We start from the raw sequence: 22,987 nt of genomic DNA, 5'->3' as shown, positions 1-22,987 counted from the left end.
TCTTCATGGTGAGATCATTTGCCTCAGTAGGAGCATTCACAGAGACGAGGGAAAAGACACCCAATAAGTAATGAATCATCATTCTCATAATATGCTCGTTGACCGGTGTTACCTCAATTATCATAAGAGATAGCTCATTGGACACAGCGTCAGCAACTCCTTGGGCATTATAAGCATCAGAGCGACTCGTCCAGTCGTAGGTGTAACCACCCACCACAATCTCACCACTATGCGGTCTCCAAACCTCAGAGTGTGCTGCAACACTGATGCCCAAATGCTGGAGCTCAGATGAGAGCAGAGACAGGTGATCATCCTTTATTAAGGATAGAACATTCCAGGTACCCACCCGAAGGGACCGCTGCAGGATAACTTGAGGAGATCGCCCTCTGGTGGGTGACACCTCAGCATCACCATGACACACATCACTGCAACCTGACCCAGCAAGGTTACCACATGCATTTCTCCCTGTCATCAAAGGAAGGGGGACCCAAAGGGTTCGCCACAATCCTGTCATCCAGTAGCTGCCCTGTGAAGAGCAGCTGCACAGGAGGTGCTCCCACGGAGTGGGTTTTCAGTTTTCTTTCTTATTTTTTAATGTGTTTTGCTGAATGAAGGGTTTTACGGTGGCCAGAGTGCAAATCCTGCCACTAACCTTCTCGAAAAAAAATAACCCAACTGCAGGAGGATGTCCGCAGACACAGAGCGGCACCAGATATGGATGGTCGTTGGCTCATAAGGAGCTCCTCCACCCTTTGACAGGATTTGTTTTTAATCCTGCTGGGTGTCTATATCCATACACCCTCCTCACCAAGAAACCTGGTGGGGGAGACAGTATAGTCGCAGACAACCCAATCATGAAACAGGTCGGTACATGTTTACATGGTACCTGCAGCAAGTCACAGATATGATCTGGCCTGACAATAAACCGTGATTATATAATATATAGTTCTTCATTCTTGTATTGTTATTGGGATAAACAATTATTCATGGAGTGATTTAACAAATCTCAGGAACTGATCCCACATATGTTCAATCGTCTGATCCATGCATAGGGACCATGAAGATTATTTGTGGTGTCATGTCAATTTTTCAATGGGTAAATAGACACTGAGATTCCAACCTCCTCTCCAGGACAACTCATAGCAGCAATTTGTAATCAAACTTAATAGGATATCTCAGAGGTATGGTGCTCGTTTTGAGCTGAGTCTAGGTTTGATTCTCGATCTGAAAATAATTTGTCAGCCTGGTGTTTTACAGCCAGGGTGTTGTATCAAAGAATGCACCGAGTCCTCAAATTGACATTAAACTGGAGATCTGTGAAATGTTTTTTGTCTTTTGATCAATGTCTTTTCATGAAGAGTAGCTGATTTATTCCTGGAATAATTTATTATTATTGTTATTATTATTATTATTATTATTATTATTATTATTATTAATATTATGAGCCATATTCCAAATCTTGACCTAACACCTAAGGTGGGGCAATTCAGCCACCATATTGAGGTATTCATACAACCCACTGCATAACAACGAATCAAGAGTTGCCACACTACCCAGACAATCGGCCAAAATAGGTGGCCAGCCGAGTCATAGAGACACATATAAAGGTCGAGGTATCAACGTCCATTTTCACCACGCACGCACACGTGCACACACACACACACACACACACACACACAAAATATCAAACTGGGATAATGATAAAAGAGCAGGGAGATGTAAAAAAAAAAAAGAATTTTTAAAAAGTTGGACAGATTGGGAATATATAATGAAGGCTCATTGGAATAGCTAAGAGGTCAGCTCAACCAGAGGTGGAGAACGAATCATAATAAATGCCCACGACCAGAGACATTACACTAATGGCTTTAAGAAAATGGCGGGACTGAGTCAATCGGACAAGTGTATATTCTGCAATGTAAAAACAGAAATCACGAGTCACCTCTTATCGGGATGGAGAAAACTCATGTTAGAACAACTCTCCACACAAAGGCATAACAAAGTATGTTGAGTAAACCATTGGCACATCTGCAGAAGTCTCAATATCCCCATCCCAGAAAACTCATGGACCATGAACCAAAAGTGATAATTGAAAACAAGGATGTAACACTTATGCATGACCTGATGATCCCCTTGAGCATGAACGTAGAAAACAAAGCATTGTGACAGGATTTAGTACTTAGGTACAAAAATGAAAAGAGGGCATTGCTAACTGAGGTGTCAGTACCCAGTGATTTTTGGCCTACACGATGGAAATGATCAAGAAAATGACCAAATACCAGGATCTCAAAAATGAAGTTAAAATTTACTGGAAGCTAAAGAGCACCGAAAATTGTACCTGTGATAATTGGAGCTAAGGGAATGATAAATAAGAATCTTACAGAGATCTTAAAAAAGTATTCCTGGTAAATAAGAGAAAAGAGGAACAAATGAGAGGAAATTGCAAAAAATCTTTAATGTCATACAAATATATTTTCATCATTCACAAAGCTATCCCATATCCACATCATGCAACATGGTCTTCATCGCTGATAGGATTTGATCATCAAAATAAATTACAATAATGGCACACATTACACAATATATCACCTTCGACATGTGCAACAATAAATATATTGAGATTTGTACAAGTTATGGCTTTGAAGGTTAAAAATATTTAAAGTGCAATTTGACTTTGTGAGCTGGAACAACCCGCTGCAACATGTGTTATTCATACTACAATGAATTTTTTTTTTTACATTGCATGAATGAGTATTATACTCAAACAGCATATTGCCAGTGGAGTGAAGATCTGTCCAGGACTAGTTTGAACCTCAAATCATCTTTCAACTTGTTTTGAATGCCTTGGGCCTCCATTGCTATTGTTATTATTATTGTTATTACTAGTACGGGCCCGTAGGGGCGGGCCCATAGGTGCGTGCCAGTATGTGCAGTCCTCTCTCGCCCCCTCTCTCCCGCCCCCCCTCTCTCGCCCCCCTCCATCCCCCCCAAGTCTCGCCCTTCCTCTCTCGCCCTTCCTCTCTCCCCCCTGCTCTCATCCCCCTCTCCCGTCCCCCTATCTCGCAGATATTGGTCGACAGATAAATGGCCGTAACTTGGGAACCGCTCGTCCGATTAATATCAAACCTTGAAAAGTCACATCCGCGGGTCCCCGGCAATATTCCTGGCAAGTTTCAATCAGATCGGACCGTCAATCGTGCAAAAAAATAAAAATAAAAAATAAATAAACATTAATTGTGACGTCATTCGTGACATCATATCACCGTGTCTCGTCATTGGTCAACAGATAAATGGCCGTAACTTGGGAACCGCTTGTCCGATTAATATAAAACCTTGAGAAGGCACATCAGCGGGTCCCCAGCAATATTCCTGGCAAGTTTCAATCAGATCGGACCGTCAATCGTGGAAATAAAATAAAAATAATAAATAAATAAATAAACATTAATTGTGACGTCATTTGTGATCTCATAGCACCGTGTCTTGTTATTGGTCGACAGATAAATGGCCGTAACTTGGGAACCGCTTGTCCGATTGATATCAAACCTTGAAAAGGCACATCAGCGGGTCCCCGGCAATATTCCTGGCAAGTTTCAATCCGATCAGACCGGTGATCGTCCGGTTATTAATAATTTGGGAAAAAATTGGCATGATAAGGTGAGAAGGTGGAACGACAGCTTCAGCTGCCATATATACACCTTTTCAACACTGAAAAGGCAGTAAAATGGCCGTAACTTGGGAACCGCTTGTCCGATTGATATCAAACCTCGAAAATGCACATCTGCAGGGCCCCGGCAATATTCCTGGCAAGTTTCAATCAGATCGGACCAGCAGTCGTTGGGAAACGGTGGTCGCAGACAGACAGACAGACAGACAGACAGACAGACAGACAGACAGACAGACAGACAGACAGACACACACACACACACACATATATTGCTGGAATTATAGATAGATTATTATTAGTATTATTCCAAGCTCACAGGTGGGAAGCCTATTGTTCTGTTTTATAATATAATAATACCATTCCTTTCGTGCTGTAAAGGCACATCGGGCTGCTGAGGCAGTTTCATTGGCAAGGAGCACAGTCCTGGGTGGATCGCCACTCTGACACAGGTTACCCCGAATTGTTATTATCCCAGTACACTGGTACTCATTTCGTGGACCTCAGAAGGATAACAGGCTGAGTCAACCCAATTGGTGTTAATTGAACAGTCAACAGGGGCTCAAACTCAGGACCCTTAGGCCCCAAGCCAACACCAACACCAGCCCATTGTTCTGGTTAGGATTATTAATTTTTAATTTGATAATCTTGTCATCGGAGTTGCCATTGTTCACAATTTTGTTTTAAAAGGATATTTCTTTTTCATCTTGAGGTTGAAGAATTTAAGCTCTTGAACTATCCATATAAATTATAACACATGGGTAATAAGAGAGCAACAAAGGTGGAAGGATTTCCGAGCTAAGATGCGCTGACCAAGGAATGACCTTTGCTCCAGACAAGCCTGTAAAAAGTGCTGAATAGCCACACAGGAAGATATCACTAGAGAAAGTAAACATCCCTTCAACGCAATGTATCTTCAGTGCGCAGATGAATTTTCACCAAACAAAGTGGAGAATTATTTAAGTTAGATGTTCGGGATATTTTCAGACCATGCCAAGAATGTGTAATAAAACAACTATGAGCAGCAGGTGAAAAGAGAGGAGCCAAAGATATCCACCCACCATCGGTCCCGGAGGACCTGGATGTCCAGGCATTACTTTCCTTACTCCTTTTTGAAACCATCGCCCACGCTCCCTCCAGTGTGCTCCACCAGGGCGTGGAATCTGGGAAGCTCCTTTTTCCCTCCAGTTCCCCTCTTGCAATGATGGCCACCCAGTTGTTCCAAGGTTTTTCCAGTTTGCACCACTCAGGGGTGGCCTAAAAGAAGATTTTATCTTTCGCCCACGCACAATTCTTTCAGATGGAGTGAGTGGTGATACGACTTTTCTCCAATGAGCATCACTCATGGGTAGAATCCGAGTTGATCCCACTTCTCCCCAGCTCGTTTGAGCCTGTTGCTCTGCAACTTCTTTGACTGATGACGAATAAGCAAACTGGTTTTCTTCAAGGTGAGCAGCAGGTGGAAAGTTAACTTGAAGGCCTGAGCTATGAGAAACACGCTCAAACCACCCATTAAGCAGGTCATGGCATGTATTTCCATAAATAACGCTTCGAGATTTCCCAAGAGCACAGTTTGTGGTGGCCTGATGAAACCCCTGTTGCTCGTCCTTCATTACAGGCTCATGTTCATCGAGGTTTTTCTCCTCCAAAAATAGTATTTTGCTATCTGGGCCATCCACCAGAAGGTGTTTTTGTTGTGTGGAGTATTCGAGAGTCTGGGCTGCGGCAACGCCTGGTTCAGCATCCGAGCTACGGCTGCCAGCAGATCCGAGGTGATTGATCAATTCCTTCAAGAAGCAAAAGATTCAATATTAAACAATATCTTTGAACATCAACAATACAAAGCAAAACATGGCAAAAGATAAACAGTTGCACAGATGGAAAAAGTGATGATTAAATATATTAGAAATAGGCACAAAAAGCTGCATACATAATATATCGAGTGAACCATAAACCTTCCCCATTGATACATTTTTCTTTTATTGCCTGTATCCCACAATCTATTATCTTTCAACATCCAATGATATTGCTGAAATGTGTAGGAATTTCTTTAAGAGTTAAACGCGAAGAAAGAGGGATAGCTATAGCTCAAGGAGTCGTGTAATCACCATGAGCCATCTCGTCTGGCTGTTGTCCTTGATTAGATCGGGTAGGACTTGATCAATAACTGCCACTTTGATGGAGTTCCAAGAGAGTTTCACTGTATCCCAGAACATATCACCCTTCAGATGAGGATGTAAAGCTGGTTATCACTCGTGCATTTATATTGAAGACGTTAACAATCTCTGGGTACTTGGTGAAAAGAGAAGACCATTGCGTGACGGTAGCCAGACCAAATTCTCTTCTTGAGATCAGCTGTATAACTAACACGACCTGCAGTAAACGGGAGTGCTGGGATGTGGATACGGCATTGGCATGATGGACCAAATGGCCTCTTCATATGTCTGTTTCTTTGTCGTTCCTCCGTAAGTTTCTGGACATCAAGATAATTTTTCGAAACTCCACTGCTAAATTTTTTGAAAAGCTTCAATTACGTGTATTTTTCTGAAAATTTTTAGAAAGTATTTTATGGAAGAGATATTCTGATTTTAATACATATACATATATAAAGATTTCATAACATTTGAATACCCTCACTTGAGAGGGAGCCGTGGATGGATGTCCAACCACATTTATTGATTTGGATCATTAAAGGTTAATAACAGTGGATGATTTTGGGAAGATAAAAGGTATTTCAATGCCAATGGTACGAGTGACTATAAATATATGGGTAAAAAAAAGAGAAGATATCAATCCCAAACGATTTCAAATAAACTTATTGAAAGGCTTATTCAGAAAATTGGAAAAAGAGTCGGGTATACTCACGCGTCTTCGTGGTTAAAAAAATACTTTGGATTTATTTATGTAATCAACCATTTTGTAAATGCAATAAACCTTAAATATTGTGGGTTACATTCCTGATAAGTGCTGCGCTATTGAAAACCACAAAAGTTAAAACCAAGGGCCAATGGGAAAGGAGGGGGGGGGTAGTTTCCTGGTCTTGCTTGGAGAAAATGTAGAGGAAGGTGGGTGGCAGCCAAAAATAAACACATCACAATTGATATAAACATGTAAAATAAACATAAATCGGGTTTATCATGAAGTCTCTGCTGGGTTGAAGCAGATAAAACATTAAAAAGCACATTAATAGTGGCCACTCCCTTCTGCAATGTTTCTAACCCCCCCACCCCCGCAATTCCTCACCTATTAATTATTTAAACCATTACCTTCACCACCGAAGGTGAACGGAGGTTATGTTTTCATCCCTGTTTGTCTGTCTGTGAGCAGGATATCTCAAAAGTTATGGACGGATTCGGATGAAATTTGATGGACAGGTTGAGTTTGTGATAAGGATGAATTGATTAGATTTTGGTCAAGATCTGGATCCGGATACGAGAATTTGATTTTTAAGTGCTTCTTCACCATTGAGAGATAGGGCCAAAAATGATATGTAGCACGATATCTCAAAAGGTGATGGACAGATTCGGACGAAATCCGTAGCCTTTTTGCACGAGATTCACTTTTGTCCATCATTTTACGCTTGAGCGCCAGAAACACTGGGGGGAGCACTTACGGCAACACTTGCACAGATATTTGCCTCACCTTTTACAGATATACCGCACAGTGGATTTGTTTAATATTAACGGTTCGCAAGAAACTACGAAAGGCTTCTTGTGCGAGATAACCACCTATGTGGATGCAAACAATGAGTCACAACTCAGCTCAAAAACCGTGAATGGTCGAAATTAAGCCCCGCGATAACTAAATAATATACAGAAAAGTTGCGTGCGAATCGTCCAAACCATGACAACTAAACCTGCAATGTTTAAGGGTTTACTGAAGAGTGTACATTTTGTTTTCCTCCAGGTAAAAAGAGAATCAACAGTACACCATAGCATGTAAATTAAAACAATTTTTCAAATTAAAACTAAATTTATGAAATAAAAACAAGCAAAACTAGAAAGCATCCAAAAATGCAAAGTCGGTCTGTTTTGTATTCGGACTTCTTCTTCTGTATGCTAAACAACGAACGGTACCCTTTGACCTTTTGACCGAATTTTTAATTTGTCTTCTCTATATTCTCAAAATAAAAGGTTTGTTGAAAATTTGAGAACAAAAGCTCAAATGATTATTAAAATTTCAGGTCAATTGGATGAAATTGATGATTTTATGTGAAGCTGCCCTTTGACCTTCTGACCAAATTATTAATTTGTCTTCTCCATATTCTCATAATAAAGTTTGTTGAAAATTTGATGTCAAAGGCTCAAATGGTAAAAATAAAAATAAAAATGTACAGCCTGGACAGACACACAGACAGACAGACCCACACAAGCGATTGAAAAACCCCGTCTCCCGCTTTGCGGTGGACGGGCTAATAATGGAGTCACATTACACTAGTAGTTCCCAATAGAGTGTGGACTATTTCGGGAGTTTGCTAGGAATGTCCCTCAACAGCATAATGGCCGGGACCCGTATAAATTCTGCGTTATGTAAAATGTGACTTCAAGTCCTCAACTCCTTTCTCCTTTAAGTTCTCAACCACCCACCTCCCCCTCCCAGCCCCATTTTTCCAGCACAAGTCTTCAAGCCACGTCACTACCCCCAAATCATCAAAACCCCTCTCCCAACTCTGTCCATCCCCACCCAAACTCTCTGTCCTCTCTGCCCCCTTTCTTCTTCAAGTCTTTAACCCCCCCCCAACCAACCCCAAATCCACAAACCCCCTCCCGACCACGAGTCCTAAACTACCTCCAAAGCCTCAACCCCCCTTTCCCAACTCTGTTCCTTCACTGCCCCCAATCCAACTCTCTGTCCTCCACTTCCCCTTTCTTCTTCAAGTAGTTCTCAACACTGCCCCTCCCAAGTTTGCAGTTCCCCTTTTCTTAAAATCCTCAACCGGCACTGCCTCTCTTTGGAAAAGCCTTCGCAGGAGTGTGTTCCCAGTTTCTATCAACTTGCAACAATTCGTCACAAATCAATAATCAAGGTCAAATTTAATTGTTACGTCTTTCCCATCTTCGTTCTTTACTTTTTCACCCAGGGGACCCTTTTTGGTTTTTAAGCTCAAACTAAAATATATTGTTTTTCACCCAAGCTTTTATTTAAACCACAACAGCCTGTGTTGTCAATCAAAATAAAATAAAACTCTACTCGTTCAAGTCATGCCAACGATCCCACCCCTCCCCCCATCATGTGTAAGTACAATGCACACAATCAGGAAAAAAAACTATTTTTCTTATAAGTATATTGCTAGGCACCTCCACACTACAGAGCTCTCGTCATTGCAAGCTCAAGACTGCTGATCAGTTTGAGTAGATACCCATTATTTCAGTCTCCCAAATAGTTTAACTAAGAGAGCCGAGTTACAGCAACATCATGGAAGCAATGTAATGCCATCTTGATTATAAATAAATATTTAATTTATGAGATCCATTCAATAACACAAACTAATAATAAGCGAGAAGAGCACTCGGTGGAGCGCATACCTCAGCCCCGTAATGCCTGATCCATGAGAACATATTTGGCCCAATACATTTTTGAAATATCATGCTATATACCATTTTGAGCCTGATCTCTCAATGGTGAAGAATCACTTTAAAATTCTAGTCGTCGGATCCAGATCTAGATCTAAATCTTCACCAAAAATCGAATCAGTTTGTCCTCGTCACACACCCAGCCTGTCCACAAAATTTCATCCAGATCTGTAAACAACTTTTTGAGATATAATGTACACAAACAAACAGACAAACAAACAGACAAACAAACAAACAGACAAGCAGAAAGGGGTGAAAACATAACTTCCATCGCCTTCGGTGGTGGAGGTGATAACCAATAACCAATATAATAACTTGTTAAGAGCCAGCAGGGAGGTTAAACGGCAAGGGGAATAAATAACATCTGATCGGGTGGACGGAAAAAAAGCCCTCAGTAAAATCAGGTTTGATGAGAGGATGCAGAGCGGTGACAAACAAGAAGCAAGAGCAAGTTTAGAGAGATAACTGTTGGTAGCCAAGGTTGCCTGGAAAACAGATTTCGTGACGACGCTTTGGAGACACAGGCAGGAAAACACTGAGGGTGTCAAAAGCAAGTAAAACTGTCCAGCTAAAATGTAGACTCATGAAGAGAGCTGTGAAAGGGAATGACTCAAATGACACTGAACCAAATGCAAAATCACTTTTTCCGGGCCCCATGCAAGCCTTAGCATATGTTGCCATGCTTCACGGTTAGATAAGCCAACTCCAAAAAACTGGACAGCACTCTTCTCTTTCAGTTAATCTGTCTCAAATCCCAAATGCCTCAACTCTCCAACATCTCATATGATAATTATTTGTGGTTCTCCCAGTCGTCAGCGGCTCATCCCATAAGTCCTCACTTTGTATGCTTTACCCCCAGTTCCTATTCAAATAAGCCAACAAACCAGGGGCTCGGTTCAATGAATGGCCAGCTTAAACCATCGACATCATCCGCCTTACCATTACACTGATACTCATTGTGCCGACCTCGGAAGGATGACAGGCTGAGTCAACCTCTTGGTGTATTTTAATTCAGCGGCCAACGGGGCTTGAACTCAGGACCCGAGGATCCCAAGCCGTCACCCTAACCACGAAGCCAACACCAGGCTTGTGTCAATGCTGAAACTGGTGTTTTCACTGCAGCAATTCTCACACGTTGGAAACCAGAAGCTGCACAAGGAAACCAGAAGCTACGTGAAGGAAGCATAAGTTATGAGAAGCAGTCAGTAATGGCTGGATGCCACAGAGGAAGCATCAAGAAGGTCGCACGATAAGCCAATGAGCGTGCGAGTAGGGGGCAGGGAGAACCCCATAAAAGGCAGAAATGCAATTCAGTGGTTGATTGGCAGGTTGCTGGAGTTAAGGTGATTGTTGTCTGTTACAGGTTTCTTGTTGGATTATTTCTCTGCAAAGTGGATTGAGATTCCAGTGTCTCCCCAACATTTCATATTCCAACTGATCCTTGCTGTGCAGTTGTTGTTCTGGGAATAGGCGGGGGACAGGACCAGGCCGGTGGAGCACCTGCAAAGACCCGTTGGACCGTTTCCATGCAAGCAGCAAATGGGAAAATCTTCCATCTTTCTGTCTTGTCTACTATCTCTGTATTAATACCTGTATGTGTGCACAGTTAAGTTTGTGGGGATGGGGGGGGGGGGAGGATGAGATATTTCCATAGAGCATGTGTCGAGTTGCATGGTCCGTGTGCGAGTTGATAGCCATCTCGATGTACAAGTTGGGAAAAGTCAGCTTTAGAATTGTCTTGTCTGCATGTGTGCCACACAGAGGGTGGTGCGTGGTAATAAGTAGTTAGGGATTTTGGTTTGGGAAATTGTGTGTAAAACCTTTATGTAAACCTCTCCCAGGAGGCACCAAGACACTTGGAACGAAAGAGGCGGGGGCAGAGGTATGAACGCCTTCCAAGGGGCGGAGCATTGCCAAGGAGGAAGGAAAAGGAGAAGCTAATCGGGAGTTGGTCGAGAGAGGACGATCGAGGTAGTTGGTGAGAGTTGAAGTCTGAGGTGAGGTCGGGGAGGAAAAAAGGCAGTTGGTCGAGAAAGAACATTTGAGAGGGTGTGCGAGTCCGAGGGAGACTGAGGAGAAGGAGTTGAGGAGGTCATCCTGCCTGCCTGCCTCTGTTCATTACCTGGAGCTTGTTCTCCCCGTTATTCTGCCCATCTCCTCGTCGTCTTGCTCCTCATCCATCCTCAATACCTGCTCATCCCCACTGCCCCATAGCCGAGTCCCCGGTTTTCGTTCCCTTCCCATCTGTGACCGAGTCCGTTTTGAAGCACCTTAGTTTCTTTCGATTTCTTTTACCGATTTGTACAGAATTGTGAATTATCGATTCGGTATTTTCCTTTTCTTCCCCACCACAACCTTCCATCATCGCCTCCGTCGAGTTCAGACATTCCTGGTTCTTTTTATTATCGTGGTTTGGGAAATAAACCAGTTGGGCTTAAAAGCTTTAAGGTTTCTCCTGTCTCTCCTCACGACCTGTGCATGTGTTGTCCACCATTAATATGGATTTTTTCCAGGAATGGAGCCGATCGGGACATCGCAGGACTTTAACCTCTTGCCGAGATGAGCTCAACATTACTACAAACATATTGTTACGGTTGTGGAAATTCGCATTACACCATAAAGAGTCCTCAGGTGAGATATATCGGTAAGTTCATGTGTAGTTAGCCCAAACCCGTTGTATAGAGGGAATATGTGTGATTCATCCGGGCTGCGACGCTTTGAGTTTGCATTGTTGGCGGCTTAATGGTCGAAAATAACAATAGAGAAAGAAAAATGGCTAACAGCCACTACTTTTACCTTCACAACTCCATCCCGCAAACTTTTTTCACCGCCATTCCCAAACGACGCCCGTCAACCACCAAACCACCACAGCAAACCCCCACCACCTTCGCCTATCTCCTTCTACAACCATCAACCACACCACAAGTCAACACCAAACGTCGTGCTGTCCAGGGCCCGTTCGGCGATTGATGCCGAACGCGTCGAGCCGCGAGTACGAATGCGTTCCTCTCACGGAGAAATTTGGATCAGGAAGGCTTCACGCCCCCTTTTTCTCTGTCCAATGGACGAGCATCGGGCGGTATGGCCCCGCCTCCAAGCACGATGAACGTGGATTCTTTATGAGAGGAATTCGGATCAAAAAAGGCTCACGCCCCTTTTTGCCACACCAATGGCTAAACAGAGGGTGGCGTGGCCCCGCCTCCAATCGCGTTTTGATCCTGAAATTTGCATATAGGCTCCTCCTGCGGCCTATAAAGACGCGAGCACAAGGCGACTCGCGCGGTTCAGTTGCAGGCGGCTGGTCGGGGTGAGTGAAGAGTTCGAGTTCGAGTAGAGTGAATACGGCAGTCGGCATCAAGGTTGCGGTGTGAGGGTCGCTCGTCTTGTCGCAGGGTCCAAGCCAGCCAGCCATTCCCCTCTCCCTGAGCATCAGCAATTCCCCCCCCCCTCCCATCCACGCTGAGATGGTGCCGGGGGGCCCCGTTCCTCCCCCACCCTAAACCTGGTGCCAACCAAACTGCTTGCGCGGAGCACGCCGGAGAGGGCTCGCCGACCACGCCAGGGGTACGGAGTCGGGGCGCAGCGGCGTGGACATTGCGGCTTGCCCACCATCACGTCACGAGGATGCGGGTAAGACATTCTCGGTCTCGTGGACCTGGCCGCTCCTCCAGGTTCCACGCACTTTTGGTCCACGGACCTGTCTGCCTCCTTGCCTGTGAGGATGGCTTTCTTTCCTTTGCTTTTTGGAATGAGTGATGTGGCGCCGAGTCCCGACAAGTGGAACTGAATAAGTGTTGTAAATAATTGCCCTTTTATTCATTCGTATTGCATTTGCTTTTGTCTTGACTGTTATTTGTTGCATTCTGTCTTGACTGTAATATACGTGCCTTCTGTGTTTCCGTAATAAATGTGCATTGCTTGGTGACCTGTTTCCTGCCTTGCTTGGTCTCCTTCCTTTTATTGAATCTCCATCTTGCATCACATAAGGGATTGAAAGTGGGTTTAAAATGCCCGGTAAATAATTGGAACCGTCAAAGTCGACGATAACTCCGCTCGGTTATCCCTGTAGTACGGAACGAGCTGCTCAAGCGGTTCGTGCCTGGAGTCGACCTGTGGCGTGGTACAACTCCTCGGTACGCTACTCGCGCGAGTACTTCGGTAAATCGTCCATTCGGCGATCGGACCCTATTTCGCGTGGGTAGAATGCAGACTGAGTTGTGGTGAGGTTAAACCCCCACCCGTGACTGGCTCCGGGCGGTAGTTCCCGGAGGGTCATGACTGAATTGTCCGCTCCGGTGGGGGAGGCGGCCACTTTTGGCTACACACGGTCGTTCGCACGCCGGCGGGCGCGAATTTGCAACAATATATATATATATATATATATATATATATATATATATATATATATATATATATATATATATATATATATATATATATATATATATATATATATATATATACATACATACATACATACCACCCAATTTGAAGTTTTTGTTGGGTAGTCGATCCAGTCGAAAATTTTTTTTTTTGAAATTTGTTCTACACTTATTATCAGTTTTTCCGTCGATATGTGTGTCTGTCTGTCTGTCTGTCTGTCTGTCTGTCTGTCTTTCTGTCTGTCTGTCTGTCTGTTCGGTCCAGTGCTCCCTTAATACAATGGCGATTTTAATGAAACTTGGTGGGTAGGTTCATACCATGACCTAGTTGTGTGCAAATGAGAACCGTTGCTATGGACACCACCGTTGCCTAGCAACGGGACTTTGAAATTTTTGAAAAATCATAAAAAAATTATTTTTTCGAAAATCAAAAATCGGGCCACGAGCGACTGTGGGCAGTACATTCAGCCATATTGTCAAAATTTCCAGCCGGATCCTATGAGAACTGTCGGACAAGATAGACTTTGAATGAACCCTGGTCGAAAACAATAAAAAAAACGAAGTCCGTTATATCTCAGAGACTATGAGTCAGATATACATGAAACTGGTATGGTCGGTTCATTGTATGTCCTAGTTATATGTGAGAAAGAACCGTTGCTATGGACCCCTCCGTTGCCTAGCGATGGCCGAAAAACCTCTAAATGTGGGGGTATTTTAACGGAAAAACAATCTGCAGCATTAACCCTTGAAGCTAGAATCATGAATTTTCTTGTGCTTAATCATCACGCCATTCCCCATCGAACAGGCCCATCGCGTCAGGTTATATTGGGTGGGCGACTACCCATGTCCGCCTACCAGCTTGTTTGTTTGTTTGTCTGCACGCGCTAATCTCCTGAATGGTGAAATATAGGAGGAAACCTCTGAAACAAAAATGTCGGGAAACCCCCGGGAAGGTTATAGGCTAGGTGTTGAGGCCCCTTGGCCGGGGGGGGGGGGGTGTTTTCCCCTTACCAACCCTCTTCAGCTGTGACTGCCGTGGCCCACCAAGGAACTGATACTGGGCTCTCGTCAGACCTATGTACAGAAGATTAAATTCATTCAAAAAGAACCCGGGCAACGTCGGGTGTATTCACCTAGTGTATATATATATATATATATATATATATATATATATATATATATATATATATATATATATATATATATATATATATATATATATATATATATATATATATATAAAACAAAAACTCTCATCTCGTATGTTCCCAAAATACAGCCAAAATGGTACACAATAGCGCAAACATTTTCAGCCCACATTACTCACCCTTCTCCTGCGGTGTGCAGTATCAAACTTCGTTAAAATCGTGCAACAAAAAAATTATTAAAAAATCAATTCCCGATTTGGTCAACTACTCTTCGGGAGAATATGATCAATGCAAACAACCTCGACGGTCTAGTTCGCTGGATATATCTTTTTTGTTTTTTCTTGAAATGATTTATAAAAAAACAAACATTTTGCATAGAAAAAGAACGATTTATTTTTAAGCATAAAATAAACATCGTCATTTTGATCTCATACTTCCGTGTGCGTTAATAAATAAAATTGTGTTTAGACGCGTGCTTCGTTGAAGGATGACTCCTGAAGTAAATGCTCAAATTTTATTCAAGTTAAAGTTTGACCACTAAATAGTATTAAAATTTTGTGTCTATTATTTTCATCAACCGCTGTCACAACGGGTTCACTGGTCATCTACTACATAACTGGCAGTCCTTCTGTCTGTTTGTTTGTAACCAATAAGCTCCTAGACCAGTGAACCGATCTTTATGAAACTTTACACACATATAGACCGAACATTCAGCTCCAGGATGCGCTAAGTGGCTTTCCATAAAAATGAAAAATATATATTATTTTTAAATGGCTTTCGAATAGTGCACCGGCATATTAATCGTAACAAAAGGCTTCATGGTTAAAAGCGCTAGGGTTTTATGAAATACAAAATGTTCGTATTCGTTGACTTTTTAAACATACACATTCTCCTCCTGTTATTTGAATTCTCGAACTGCATGTGCACGGCAACAGCTAACTGCTGATAGATCTGCTCATGAAAGAGCCAGGCAAGCGGAGTCAGCTGCAGAGAGAGAGAGTCGTCTTACTGCTGATAGATCTGCTCATGAACGAGCCAGGCAAGCAGAGTCAGCTGCAGAGAGAGAGAGGATCTTTGTGAAACTTGCCATGTATATGCAGAAAGCCCACGCGCAGGCAGTAACCATCTCCGATTTTGGAAATTCTTCCGAGAAAAAAAGTTGACGTCATAATATCGCCACTAATGGCGATCGCCTATACCATTATCTCTGAAACTCGGCAAGCTGTTTGAATTTTGTTTGCGGGAATCAAGCCGGGCATTAGCACAGATAATTTATCGGAAACCTGATACATCACAATGACGTCATATTCGTTTTTATGACGTCATCATTAAGAGGACGAGGATCTTAGCTCATTCCAGCTTGTTAATGACATAGTTCCTTCATTATGACGTCATAATTGAATATATGTAGAATGCTACATCCGATCAGCATGAAAATTTTTGAGGGCCATCAAAGAATAAATTGGTCCTCAGAAAAAAATTGATGACATTATTGGTCACGTGGTTCGGCAGGCATTTTTTTTTTAACCTTCAAAAATATTCTCTGAAACAGCTGAACAGACAGAGTCAAAATTTTACAGGTGTGACCACCAATCCATGAGGAACAAAATGTTCACACCTATGATGTCATAAGTCACATGGCTTGGCAGCCAGATTGGATTTGCCCGAAAACCGACAAAAATCTTCTCCAGAACGGCCTGACAGATTAAGGGGAAACATCACAAATATGTTCCCCGAGCATTGTGGATACCAGGATGTTCACGAATAATTGAAAGGTCACATTGTCTGGCAGTCATATTGGATTGAGCGAAAATCTTGAAAAAACTCTTTTTCTTGAACCGCTTCATTGATCAAATTGAAACTTCAGAATTATGATCTGGTGTTGATAGGGAATATAATGTAGCCGTTCTACGAAACCGCATGCCTCTAAGACAATGGCACCCAAAATAGTGATCCCCCGGCAGTTATTTTGTTAGTCTTCGTGCAGTTACACCTTCCCCTCATGTCTCATAGGTTAACGGGACGATGTGCGTTGCGTGGGTCGAACAGCTAGGTCTATTAACTATATCTCTATTTTCTATTCTGATTTCTATTCCAACCCTTTCCTTTTAGCCATGGTACAAATCAAGTCAAGCAAGCAAGCACACACGTCATGCAAAATGCGATGAGTAATAAGCACACTACAATGCCTCCTGCAGCTTGGAACCAACAAATTTCCTCCGCTATAAACACTACATGCTGTACAGCATACGCATGGTGCGCCATTATTTCATTCAAATCTGCACACCAATTTCCAATGACATCTCACCTTGCTCACCCCTCGCTCACCAAAAACTCACAAATTCGACCACCAACACCTCCCACACACTAGAAAAATACTCCCACACCTCCTCGTACCTCTGTCTTGATACAATTCGCCAATAAACAGAGGTGTGCTGCAAAACTCAGAATGTACTCGGACTGTGTGATGCGGGGACGAGCAACGGACATTAATAGCACCAACCGCATCTCGCCGGAAATGTCCCGGGTGAGCACATGGGATTGATACGACCCTCGTGAAGTTGCCAGAACACGGCAAGATGGGCGACGAGAAGGGGTCTGGAAGAGCAATCCGGGAGTTTAGTACGGGGCCCGGGTGTGCATTTTGGCTCATGGGGGAGGGGGGTGGGTGGCGGGTGTACATTGCTATTCGGCATTCAGACTGCACTTGGAGCACATTCGGTGCCAGGTTGCTGGCTTATACATTATGTTGAGTCAAGGCCGTTTCACGCTGGATGTGTAAATGAGACCGCTCCCAGCCCCAGGAGCTGGGCAGGGCGTGACAATGGTCACTGTGGCCCAACAGAGAAGCGGGATTCAGGTCACAGCAAGTCGCTTCGGGTCGTCACCCCACCTCTCGCCCAAGGCTTATGAAAGGAAAAGAGGAAAGAAGTATCAAAAGACGCAAACTAAACTGCCAACTTGACACCACTGTGACGCCATTCACTCCTCCACAAACAACAAAAATCATCAAAAACATCAAAACCTCGCATGATACCAGCTCTGACAACATCTCCAATTTACATTTATAACACCTTTGACCACACGGCATATCAGGCCTCACAAATAGAAGCAATTTCTCTGAGCAACACTCAAAAATTCCCCAAATTTGGAAATGAGGCAAAATCATTTCCATCCTTATACTAAACAAAGATCCCACCAAAGCAGCCTCCTGCAGACCGAGCTATCACAAGACTTTGCACACCCTCCAAAGTTACACAATGCCAAATACTCACACTCACAAACCCTCACATCCCTCTCTCACATACCCATTCCAACACAGATTCAGACCAAACCATTCAACCCCCACTCTCCTCACAAACCTCACACAAAACACCTTTGATAGCTTCAACAATAGAAAACCACCAAAACACACTATTCTCACCACAGTAAACATCAGCAAAGCATTTGACACTCCCAAAACTCTTACTCACAAACAAAATACTCAACACAAACATGCACAAAAATACCAAACGCTGGCTGGTCAACTACCTGTCATGCAGCTAGTCATTCATAATTTATAACAGCACGTCATACTTTCCAAACAGAGTTCCTCAAGACTCAGTCCTCTCCAATACACTCTTTCATCTGTTCATGCACGACATTCCACAACCACCAGAGAACATACAAATAGCTTCGTATGCAGACAATATAACCATTACCTCCACTCATAACAACATTAACACTACCACACCACAACTGTAACCCTTCCTCAGCACCCTACGAACCTGGCTCACCATGAGCAGTCTGAGAGTAGCCCTCTAAAATTCAACAATCACTCTTTTAACACATTATACCAAGGAACATAGCACTTCACCACACATCACAACAACATCCCGATCCCACACACACACCAAACAAAAATACTCAACGTCACTTTTAACACATCCATGTCATTCTCAGATCACATCACAACCATAAAAAAAAAACCATGAACACCCAGGCTGAACACACTTAGGGTATTCACTGGCACCAACTTCAGGCACTACAAAGAAACATCACTAATATCCAAACAGTATATTAGATCAGCCATTAACTACGCCAGCTCATCTTGGGCCTCGAGCCAATCAAACACACATCTCAACACTCAGCAGACCACAAAAAACAAAGCCCTTCACATCAACACAGGTTGCACATTAACAACATCCATCAAACACCAACACAGAGGTAAAAATGCTAAAAATCAAAGACCACTTGGACATGAGGACAACTTACAAATTTTTCCTGTACACATGCCACAGTGCAAGTGGTTTACTGACTCCCTGCTGCAGAGAGGGGGGATTATTAGCCACGGCAGAAAATATATTTGCCCAATCTCCCCCCACTATCCTTCCTCCCTCCCCCCAGGCTGTTCCTGAAGGGAGTGGGCATTTCTAGTTACTAAAATATTCAATGGAATATGGAATAACAGCAAACAAACAAGATTTCATTCATATTCTTGAAGTATCACTTTGCTTCATGAAAGTGACATTATGAAGCAATGTCACTTTGCTTCATCAAACATTTTTATGAAAGGTCCTTGAAAAAAAAAAAACCATATTGTCCTGAAAATCTCCTGGAAATTTGGTCTTCCATGGAAATGCGAACCCTGTGATAATGGACCCACTGTCTGATTGACTGATTGAAGGACATATGTATGCCTTTTACAGCTCACCTAAACACCATGGTAGATTGGCTAAAAAAAAAAAATTCTAAATCCCTTGATGACCCCTAGGCAAAGTTTCCAAGACATACAGAAGTTCAACTCTTCAACAATTAATTGACGAGCTATTTGAAAGTTTGTCATGCGAAGTGAGCGGATCTTACCAGAGCAAAAGCATGAAATACAAAATATTAGATAGCTGCAATACCTTACTGATTGTGACTTTTTTGCATTTAAACTACTTCAACCGCCAAAATGTATCCCGCCTTATTGCGGCACAACCTGCGGGGAAGTTTTGGGACCGAGTCTTTCATGAATCGGTTGGTCAGGCATTACGTTCGACCAAAGATGACAATCATTTGTAATTTATTCAGAGTGCTGTTGATAACTTGCCTATTCTTCGCAAAAGACAGCAGATCTTAAACTTGCGTCTACTAATGCCAGTGGACATGACACTTGGATAATGTCCATCTGAGGGACAGCCCACTTTATGGATGATGCAATGCCCAGCCTGTGAAGCACTAATCCGACAGTTTATAGTCGGATTGAGATAACCCGATTTGACAGTTCAAAGGTCAGTGCACTACCTATGTGCCACCCTGTCAGATTAAGTTTTTGTCCTTATATTAATCATATTTTGTGTGTGTTGTACGGGTTAGGGTAAGTGCGTGTATACATATATATATATATATATATATATATATATATATATATATATATATATATATATATATATATATACACTAACAGCTTGTAAAATGTTTTGTAAATACTCTACATGTTCAATGTTGGAAATGGAGTTATAATAGGTTTCTGTAACTTCTGTCATGACTACGCATGCCAAGGACAGGAATAGAAGGACACAATGGAGGAAACCACAAAGGAATGGAATTTTTGAAATAAACATCTTCTGTCTTGACAGATTTTAAGTCCGTCAACACGTTTAATTTTGAAGCGATTTCAAATTGCCAGTCCACAGTTTTATTTTGTAGTTATCACCTTCCTTACAGAGAGAACGCTGAAATCACGAGGTCATCAAGGCTGCCCAATAAGTGGACAGCCGAAATATCTCCTTCCTGACCCGAAATATTTGATCAGGTCAGGTATGGGAGCATGTGCCAGAACAGCGCGTCGCTGCGTCCACTTTCCGCCGGTACTCCAGGGGCCTCCGTCTGGCCATCCCCCAGGCAAATGCCAGGCCCATCCCCATCTCCTTGAGATGATGGTCAACCTGCTGCAACCATGAGGCACGTCGTTGGCCCACTGGCCTCCTCCACTCATGAGACTCCCTCGCTGAGAGAATCTGGTGAGCAGGATCAGTGTCAGGAAAACGAGCCACATATCCATACAGCCGCAGCTGACGCTCACGGACTATGCAGGTAACAAATCTAATCCGAGTCTCTCTCAGCAACCGCTCGTTGGACACAAAATCCGACCAGCGATAGCCAAGGATTCTCCGAAGAGACCTGGTACCAAGTGAAGTAAGTCTCCGTCTCAGATCCTTGGTCAGAGTCCAAATCTCGCATCCATAGAGCAAGACTGGAAGTACCAAGGACCTGAAGACTCGGACTTTCGTCCTCCCGCACAGGTACCGGCAGCGCCACATCCCATGATCCAGTGAATCCATGACTCCCCAGGCCCGACCCAGACGTCTATTGACCTCTGACTCACAACCAGCAGAGACATGAATATCACTGCCAAGGTAAGTGAATCTCTCCACGACCTCAACATCCTCACCACAAACAGACACAGACAGGACAGCAGCATCCAAGATGTCACCGAAAGCCTGGATCTTAGTTTTGACCCAAGAAACCCGTAATCCCAGCAGCTCCGACTCCTCATTCAGCACCTCGAGGGCCCCCAAAAGGATATCTAAAGTCTCCGCAAAGATGAATGCATCATCTCCAAAATCAAGGTCCGAGATCTTGACATTCCCAAACGATGCACCGCAGCCTAATCTCTCCGACATCCTCCCGAGAATCCAGTCCATACAAGTGCTGAAAAGTGTGGGGGCCAGTACACACCCCTGACGAACTCCAGTAACAATGGAAATAAGTCAGAGATTGTACCAACACACTTCACAGCACTCTCAGTACCAGAGTAGAGTTCAGACATCTGATCGATCAGTTTTGGTGGCACCCCACGAAGACCAAGAATCCTCCAGAGGACATCCCGATTCACTGAATCGAATGCTTTACAGAGATCAACATAGGCTGCAAGCAGCCCCTGCCGAAACTCTCGTCTGCGTTCGGTGAGGACACGAAGAGCAAGGATACAGTCAATCGTTGACCTCTTTGGTGTAAAGCCTGACTGCTCTGGACGCTGGTGCTCAAGCAGATGGTGGCGAACCCTATCAAGAATTATCCGAGCAAAGACCTTGCCTGGCACTGAGAGCAGCGTCACCCCTCGGTAGTTGTTACAGTCTTGGCGATCACCCTTCCCTTTGCAGAGAGGAACAACAAGGCCCCTCTTCCAGTCAGTTGGGACGATTAGATGCCTGTGTTCCAGGCAGAGCACAAAACTGCATGCAACGACACGAGTGCAGCATTTCCACCAGCCTTGAGAAGTTCGGCATGGATGCCACAGATCCCTGGAGCTTTGCCCTGTTTCAACTGGTTCACCGCAGCCCATGTTTCCACAAGCGAAGGTGGACCACAGTTGATTCAAGGGTCAGCAACAGGGATTGTAACACCCTTGACGTCCAACTCGACAGCTGGGGGATCAGCCTGGTACAACCGCTCAAATAACCGGCCCAGCGGGCCTTCACTTCAGACTCCTCTGTCAAGAGCCCACTACTCTCTGCTCTAACTGCAGTGCTCCGAGGTATGGGCTTGGATGAATGTAATGCGCGATTTCCCCTGTAAGCGGGACGAGAATCACCTGTCCACAGGTGATGCTCTACCCCCTCACAGATTCCTCGCACATAGGCCTCCTTGTCCACCCTCAGTGCACGTACAGTTTTACGCCTCAGCTCCCTGAACAGCTCAGCTCTGCCATTCAGCCTGGCCCTGCGACTCTGGTCAATGGTATCCAGTGTCCCTTGAGAGACAAAATTCTTCTTTGCCCTGCGGTGAGTTCCAAGACATCCACCGGCAACATCAAGGAAGGTGATCCTGAAGGCACTCCACAACTCTTCAGGACCCCTCAAAGCACCCAGACCCCCCAATTGTCCACTCAGCCTGTTCGCAAACTCCTCAGCAACTCTCTCATCCCTGAGCTTGCCAACATCCAGCCTAGGCTGGGATGGTACCATTCTCCAGGATTTAAGGTGCAGCTTTAGAGTTGCTACAACAAGCCTGTGGTCAGTATTGAGGAACTGAGCACTCTGGTAGACCCTGCAGTTCTGGATCATCCTCCAACTACCATCAATGAGGACATGGTCAATCTCCTTTGCCACACCGCCAGCGTTGGAATACTAAGTCCAGCGATGAGCTTGTGGGCGCTGAAACCATGAACCAGCCACCCTAAGTCCATGACTTCTTGCAAAGTCAAGGAACTTAGTGCTATTCTGGTTCATAGTTCCTGACTCATTGGGACCAACACAC

At 43.8% G+C, this 22,987-nt stretch overlaps 1 protein-coding gene across 14 annotated transcripts in view; it reads right to left on the bottom strand.

Annotated features, from left to right (window-relative positions):
• Positions 1-22,987, bottom strand: part of LOC147026699 (uncharacterized) — a 506,204-nt gene that overhangs the window by 382,007 nt on the left and 101,210 nt on the right. For 13 of the 14 annotated variants that reach the window (XR_015058478.1, XR_015058480.1, XR_015058479.1 and 10 more), the window contains one exon: positions 4,720-5,445. The exons of the other annotated variant lie outside the window; for it this stretch is intronic. Coding sequence is in view for 10 of the 13 variants with exons in the window: in XM_085882416.1 (XP_085738542.1) it covers positions 4,720-5,445 (726 nt within the window). In the remaining 3 variants the exon portion in view is untranslated. The remainder of the gene's footprint in view (positions 1-4,719; positions 5,446-22,987) is intronic. 14 annotated transcript variants of the gene reach the window in all.

This window comes from Eptatretus burgeri, chromosome 5 (assembly GCF_056783735.1).
Source record: "Eptatretus burgeri isolate ZD-2024b chromosome 5, Ebu_testis_v1, whole genome shotgun sequence".
In the NCBI taxonomy this organism is placed as follows: Eukaryota; Metazoa; Chordata; class Myxini; order Myxiniformes; family Myxinidae; genus Eptatretus; species Eptatretus burgeri.
Note: the sequence above shows the minus strand (reverse complement) of the source record. Positions and strands in the feature narration are given on the sequence as shown.